A 7,797-nucleotide genomic window follows, 5' to 3' on the forward strand; every position below is an offset into this window, starting at 1 on the left:
ACTGCTAACATCCAGACATGAATCCGGGTCAAAACTGACTTTTAGATCTTAATCATATAGTTTTGTGACCCACAAGATCCTGATCACTGGATTAAGGCTTAGAAACTAGCTTGACTACCATATATATATATATATATATATATATATATATATATATATATATATATATATATATATATATATATATATATATATGTGTGTGTGTGTGTGTGTGTGTGTGTGTGTGTGTGTGTGTGCAATGTATATATATATATATATATATATATATATATATATATATATATATATATATATATATATATATATGCAATATGTGTGTGTGTGTGTGTGTGTGTTTACATAGGCCCATAACAGTTATTATAATTATGAAAAGTCTTGGAAATGTCCTAAATTTGTCATATTTGTATTATATCTAACTATTTAACTCTCATTTCGATTCATCTTAAGCCTTGAGGACTATAACAGACGTTAATCGCGAACGTCAGGGTTTGTTATTGTCGCTTCAGAAGCGTTTTCCACAAGTGTTTCTCAACAGCAACGTGCAGTTTATTTTCTTTATTTATCCTTTTTCGATATCAAAGTAAACAGATGAAGCAGAGCAAGAAAAAAGCGCCGCTTTCCGCGTACACGTCTCGTGAGAATCTGACTTAACCGGCCTTCTTCTTCGCTGTTGTCCTTGAAGCTGATCCCGAGTCAGTTTCGTCCTGTCATGTGACGCTCTCGCGGGTCACTGCGAACTGTAACGGCTGATCTGAGATCGGCGAAAGAGGCGGACGCGGTATCCGGCGCAGAGGCGAGCCGAGCACTTCGTGGTCTCTTGTGATTGGTCGAGCGCGTCGGCTGCGGACCAATCAGCGATAGACATCTGTGCAGCCACGCGCTTCTCCCGAGCCACGGATAAACGGAGAGCAGCAGAGCGCGAGCACGAGAGGGACGCAGGGAGCGTGCGGGTTAATTCCACAAAAATTAGCGAAAATGCAAATTATTACTTTATTCCAGCTGGTTTGCGCCTCGTTATTGGCACTGGCCGCCAATGCGGAGGTGTACTTTAAAGAGCAGTTCCTGGATGGAGGTGAGTGGATCGTGGAAGTTGCACGTCGTGGTTGATTTGTAGGTCACAACATTATCGTTAAGTGACGTTAAAATCGACTCAATAATTAATAAGATGCGATGCTTAATTATGCTTTTGTTACGTTGGGAAAGTAAATCGTATTACTTTGCAGTAACGTTATTGGTTTACGCATGCCAGAGCAAAAATGAAAGCATAAAAATGTCTTTCTTTCTTTCTTTCTTTCTTTCTTTCTTTCTTTCTTTCTCTCTCAAGAAGTGCATTAGAAGGCGCACGGGTTGCTATTCTTTAAAAGCATGAAATAGGTTAAAATAAAATGGGTTAAGTTCCAGGTACTGTATGCTTGCGTGCTCCTAAAAGTTGCCAAAATATAGAATTTTGAAAAAAGTTGAAACTTCTATTCCGGGCCCAAAGCTTCCGATGACTCGTCTTGCACTGAGGGGCGTGTCCACATATTTGTCCAATAAAATGCTCCGTCGAACCACAAAGCCACACCCCTTGAGACTCCTGACAGCAATAGAAAGTATGAAATCATAAGCTTTGATGTAAACTAAGATGTGTACCGCTTTATATTTCATGCGCCTTGAAGTCATCATTTAAGGCCTTGACTGATTGGTTTGATAATTGCACAAGATTTGTTAAAGCATACGCGTTTGAATCAGTTTTTTGATACGTTTTAATAATGCATAAAACATAAAGCAGCACATGCGAACTGCACGCGTCTGTCGAATGGGTTTGCAAGAACAGGAAGTTTGTTAAGTTGTTCCACGAACTTCCTTTAAATATCAATCATTAAACTTGCGTGGAATGCGATTGAACCTGCAACCCTACAAACTCGTCTCGTTTCCTCTTTAAGTTCACAACGAAAGAGCTATATAGCTGCACAAACCTTGTGGGTTAAAAAATGTGGGTCAGTAAGTTGGCTGACGATGACGTATAATTATTTATATAGTCTTTTTCAATAGAAATGTAATTATTATTTATTTAGTATTATTTTTTACTCATCATTTAGCACCTCGTTTTAATATAGTTTTTGTAATTTATTCTTATTATTAAAATGTATATTTTGTTTATAACTCGTTTATAAAATTGTCAAACCAGTAAAATGTAAAAATATATATTTTTTTTTTTAGGAAGGAAATTACATTTAATTTCATTTAACGTTAATTCAAATAATGAAAGTAATTCTTGAATTTTAGTTAACTGTAATAACTCTTTGTTTCATCACTTTGCAAAATTGAATTTTGGCAAATTTTCTTCCCTAGAGCTGCTTTGCAAATAAAATTACAATTAAAATTGACTTAGATTTTTTTTTTTTTTTTTTTTTTTACATTTTACTGGTTTGACGATTTTATAAACGAGTTATAAACAAAATATACATTTTAATAAGAAGAATAAATTACAACACAAACTATATTAAAACGAGGTGCTAAATGATGAGTAAAAAATAATACTAAATAAATAAATAATAATTACATTTCTAGTGATGACTTTAAAAATATATTTCATAACATATAAAACCGTCTTTTTAGAATGTTTTCTGCTAGTATATTTTTGGGCTTATTTTAGTATATTTAAATATATAAAATAGCATTTAAATATATAAAAAAGCATTTAAAAAATAGTAATAAATAAATAAATAAATAATAATATATAATAATAAAATATATATATATATATATATATATATATATATATATATATATATATATATATATATATATATATATATATATATATATATATATAAAACAACTTGTGCATTTGCGTAAAAAAAAAAAAATCCCTTTTCAGGATGCTAATCCTGTTTTCGTCTCATGAAGCCGCGTTCCCTGATACGGTTTTCGCCTTATTTCTTCGCGTCTCACTTTATTTTCTGAATTGGCAGATGCCTGGAAGAGTCGGTGGGTGAACTCGGAGCACAAATCCGACTACGGCCAGTTTAAACTAACCGCCGGAAACTTCTACGGAGATGCGGAGAAAGACAAGGGTAGGCTTTGGCGTCCCTGCGGACTTCACCTTTGCTTCGGCGGATGATGATGATGATGATGATGATGATGAGTTTTGCGGGCTCCTCTTCCCCCGACAGGTCTGCAGAGCAGCCAGGACGCCCGTTTCTATGCCACCTCTGCCCGCTTCGAGGCCTTCAGCAACGAGGACAAGCCTCTGGTGATCCAGTTCACTGTCAAACACGAGCAGAAGATCGACTGCGGAGGCGGATACGTTAAAGTCTTCCCGGCCGATCTCAACCAGGCTGACATGCACGGAGACTCCCAGTATTACATCATGTTCGGTACGTCCACCGGGGCATCTGGATTTATTATCCTATTTATTATATATATATACACTTATATTTCCGTGTGTGAATCATCTCGACAGGACCTGATATCTGCGGCTACAGCACCAAGAAGGTTCACGTCATCTTCAACTACAAAGGCAAGAACCACCTCATCAAGAAAGAGGTCAAATGCAAGGTGAGCTTCTAGCGGAATTAAATCCAGGCAGTTCATATTCACTAATATTATCAATTTTAATGCACCGTCACTGTCGGATGAGAATAAAATTGGTATAACGACATTAGCGTTGAACTTGATCTGAATGATTAATCTGTTGTCTTCTATAGAGCTGAAATGTAAATTATTTTATAATTTATTAACTGACAATGCTATTTTTCTCTCTGTAAATGCTCTGAAATGAGCTGTAATGTGTAAAATGCGTCATAAAAAAAAGAAGAATATCTGGAATATTTTCAATGTCAATTTATATATATATATATATATATATATATATATATATATATATATATATATATATATATATATATATATATATATATATATATATATATATATATATATATATTTATTTATTTATTTATTTATTTATTTATTTATTTAGACCAGTTAAAGAAAACATTTTGTTGTCTGTATGCAAACATTTAACATTTTTTAAATTAAATAAAAAAATAAATAAAATAAAATTAGCTTAAAAAAACAATTATATATAATTTATTAATTTTTTTAAATAAATTTTTTATAATTTTTTTATATTATATAATTAATTAATATTATAATAATAACAAATATTTCGATAAATGGAGGTTGAAAAGTAAATTTCCAAAATATATTTCATTTACTATCACTGTTATGTTTAGCATACGTTTAAAATCGTATTAATCATATTAAATCTGTAATGCGAATGTCATAGAATGAAACAAACTCTATAAATGAGATCTGTCTGTTTCTCTCCAGGATGATGAATTGACTCACTTGTACACACTGATCCTGAATCCGGATCAGACGTACGAGGTGAAGATCGACAACGAGAAGGTGGAGTCTGGCTCTCTGGAGGAGGACTGGGACTTCCTGCCTCCGAAGAAGATCAAGGACCCCGAAGCCAAGAAACCCGAGGACTGGGACGACCGAGCCAAGATCGACGACGAGACGGACGCCAAACCCGAGGTTACACTCAGTCTCACATCAGCCGCGAGGCAGAGCTGGGTCAGCTTCAGCTTTTAACAATGACAATGTTTGATGCTTCCAGGACTGGGATAAGCCTGAGAACATTCCCGATCCTGACGCTAAGAAGCCTGACGACTGGGACGAAGACATGGACGGAGAGTGGGAACCCGCCATGATCCCAAACCCAGAGTACAAGGTACAGACGTGCGTGCCTGAAGGTTCCTGAAGGTTCCTGAAGGTTCCTGAAGGTGCTTGAAGGTTCCTGAAGGTGCTTGAAGGTTCCTGAAGGTTCCTGAAGGTTCCTGAAGGTTCCTGAAGGTGCTTGAAGGTGCTTGAAGGTGCTTGAAGGTTCCTGAAGGTTCCTGAAGGTTCCTGAAGGTTCCTGAAGGTGCTTGAAGGTGCTTGAAGGTTCCTGAAGGTTCCTGAAGGTGCCTCCACAGCGTTCCAGTCTCTGATCTTCATTTGTTGTTGTTATGCTGCAGGGCGAGTGGAAACCCAAACAGATCGACAACCCCAACTACAAGGGGGTCTGGGTCCATCCTGAAATCGACAACCCCGAATACACCGCTGATGCCCAGATCTACAAGTTTGACAAAATCGGAGTCATTGGGCTGGATCTCTGGCAGGTAAAATGTCTTAGCCTTGCCATAAAATATCATGTTCTCATTTTTGTAAAAATCCCGTTGACGGTGTAAGCGCACAAACAACTATTTACTTAATTTACAAAAAAATTAAGGCAAGTGGTTGAAATCAATTTATTTTAGCTGCATTTTAAAGAAACAAATTCGGTTGACCTTATTCTTTTTATTTTTAATAATAAAAAAATAAACCATTTAATTCTTGATTTTAAACATCAGTCTTTTTTTCTGCAATATTTTAATTGAAATGATTGTTTCTCTAAAATACCCCTCCCCCAATTTTTTAAAAAGAAGTTAAAATAGAATTTTACTTTTGTTCTCAATATTTTTATTATTATTATTATTGTTATTATTATTCATCTATATTAAGCCCTGCTTATATAGTGTTATTTTAGTAGTTTTTGGTATTTAGTATTTTTATTTTTTAGTATTTTTTTTATTGAAATTTTCACTAGGCATTCAGTAATTTGAGTTTAGCATTTTTATTTATTATTGTAATAAAGCATGTCTGTGCCTTTATTAATTATTTATTAATGTCTTATTTTGTTCAGTTTTAGTTTATTTTGGTACAAAATTTTCTGGGTCTTATATTATTTGACTATATTAACCCTGGTATTGAGTTGCAAACACAACAGTGAGTTTATAAAGATGAAATCTATTTGTTTATTGATGTTTTTTGCACATTACACCACTAGGAGGTGCTTTCCTCCCTCTATCAAATTAAATCCACCGTCACGCTTTCGTTTGGTCACTCCAGGTAAAATCCGGCACTATTTTCGACAACTTCCTCATCACCGACGACGTGAAGGAAGCCGAGGATTTCGGAAATGACACGTGGGGCGCCACGAAGGTACGAGGCGCACAAGAGTTCGAGTCGTCACCCTGAATAACTTAATAAGCCACAAAGGTGCATTTATTTTAAATGGTCTTTGTCGTCGCAGGGTCCCGAGAAGAAAATGAAGGAGGAGCAGGATGAGAAGAAACGCAAAGACGATGAGGAGAAGAACAAGGAGCAGAGCACAGAAGCTGACGATGGTGATGATGATGATGGAGACGAGGAAGAAGGGACAGAAGAGCCTCCAGAGGACGGAGACGACGGTGACGACGATGATGACGACGACGACGCGCTTCCTAAAGACGAACTGTAACGCAGGAAGCGCATCACCGCCCACATTCCGTGGTTGCCAGGGAAACGACTGCAGCGCATTCATTCGAAACGCGGCGGCGGCGATGATGTCGTGACGATGTCACACCGGTCCAAGCGGAACGAATGGAAGTTCTCCACCCACACGTTTTTTTTAATTTGCGACCACCGACCTTTAACGAGCCAGTTTTTTTTTTTTTTTGTTATGGAAGAGATCCCCGATGAAACGTTTGCTGGTCGACGATCAGTTTATTGTGCCTTTCTTGTCTCGCCCTTTTCTTTAGTTCACGCTGTTGGTGTCAGTTACGTTCAGCTAGTTCGAGTTAATGACGTTTACTTGAATTACAGTCGCGAAGGAGCTTTTTTTTTCACCACCGAATACCACAATTAAACTGACCTCACAATTCTGACTTTCTTTCTTGCAAACCAAACGGATTAATTGGGGAATTGTACGCTAAATTTTCAGACGGTGTAAAAATGGTTAAATATAAAACTAAATTGCGAGAAACTCATTTGCATATTTTCCTTTTAAAAAAAAAAAAAAAAAAAACAAAAACAAAAAGCCTCAGAATTGCAAGGTAAAAAGTCGATTGTTTTCCTGCGAGAAACAAAGCCTGACCTGTGACGCAAAGTTTCTCCACGTCGCAGAAATGCGAAAGAAATTAAATATTAGAGGATGATGATGATGATTTTTGCCCTATTGTTATTAATTAGATTAATTAGATCGCAGGCTGGGTTTCAAACTACGCTCCTCGTTTCTGAAACGCGAGCAAAACAAACTTTTTTTAATTTAGTTTTTTTTGTAAGTTGTCGCAGGAACGCTTGCAGCGATTTGCACACGTCATGCTTTCATTTCATCAACGAGGAGCGACGAATGTTCGTACCGTAGCGCGAAATAAAATTAGTCGCGATGTCCCTTTGGCACTGATGGGTTAGTTTTGTTCTGTTTTCACAGTATGCGTGTTTTTTTTTTTTAATCAATCTCCTAAACGAAGATATTCAGCGAAACCCCTATTTCTTTTCCAGCTCTATTTATTACAAAAGTCTTGCAGTTTGAGTTTTATCACTTACCAGTGGCCGTGACATTTGTGTTGTTCATTTAGTAGCTGATTTTTTTTTTTTTTGTGTGTGTGTGTGTGTGTGTATATAAAATCTTTTGTTACTTGAAAATAAATTGCTACGATGAGGGATGTTGGTAATATTTGCAAAGATTTCATTCAAACGAACTGGCTGTCTACACACTGTGAACTAAGACCCAAATGTTTAAATTGGATTGGTACTGAAAATCCCGTTTAGCGACATTAAACCACCTTTCTACGCGTTGAGAGTTGTAATTAATGCCAAAGTTTTAATAAATGACTTTATTGTACGCGCAGTTGTAATATTTTGTGAGTTTGAGCATTTATTCTATTTTTTATTTGTTATATCTATATTATATCGTTAATTAATAAGTTCTCTAGAGTAATATATCTATTCTTGTGGGGT

General features: G+C 36.1%; 1 protein-coding gene across 1 annotated transcript; it reads left to right on the plus strand.

The window, feature by feature from the left end:
* Nucleotides 1–884: 884 nt before the first annotated feature.
* On the plus strand, nt 885–7,681 carry calr3b (calreticulin 3b). The gene is made up of 9 exons (XM_043233474.1): nt 885–1,072; nt 2,958–3,059; nt 3,159–3,362; nt 3,449–3,543; nt 4,321–4,530; nt 4,613–4,726; nt 5,013–5,156; nt 5,926–6,018; nt 6,110–7,681. The coding sequence occupies exons 1-9, from the start codon at nt 976–978 to the stop codon at nt 6,314–6,316; spliced, it is 1,266 nt and encodes a 421-aa protein (XP_043089409.1). The 5' UTR covers nt 885–975; the 3' UTR covers nt 6,317–7,681.
* Nucleotides 7,682–7,797: the final 116 nt, after the last annotated feature.

This window comes from Puntigrus tetrazona, unplaced genomic scaffold (assembly GCF_018831695.1).
Source record: "Puntigrus tetrazona isolate hp1 unplaced genomic scaffold, ASM1883169v1 S000000837, whole genome shotgun sequence".
Classification (NCBI taxonomy): domain Eukaryota; kingdom Metazoa; phylum Chordata; class Actinopteri; order Cypriniformes; family Cyprinidae; genus Puntigrus; species Puntigrus tetrazona.

Coding starts and splice junctions, on each gene's coding strand:
- calr3b (XM_043233474.1), top strand. CDS start 976: ATGCAAATTATTACTTTATTCCAGCTGGTTTGCGCCTCGTTATTGGCA. Junction 3,544..4,320: donor AGAAAGAGGTCAAATGCAAG/GTGAGCTTCTAG, acceptor GTTTCTCTCCAG/GATGATGAATTGACTCACTT. Junction 5,157..5,925: donor TTGGGCTGGATCTCTGGCAG/GTAAAATGTCTT, acceptor TGGTCACTCCAG/GTAAAATCCGGCACTATTTT.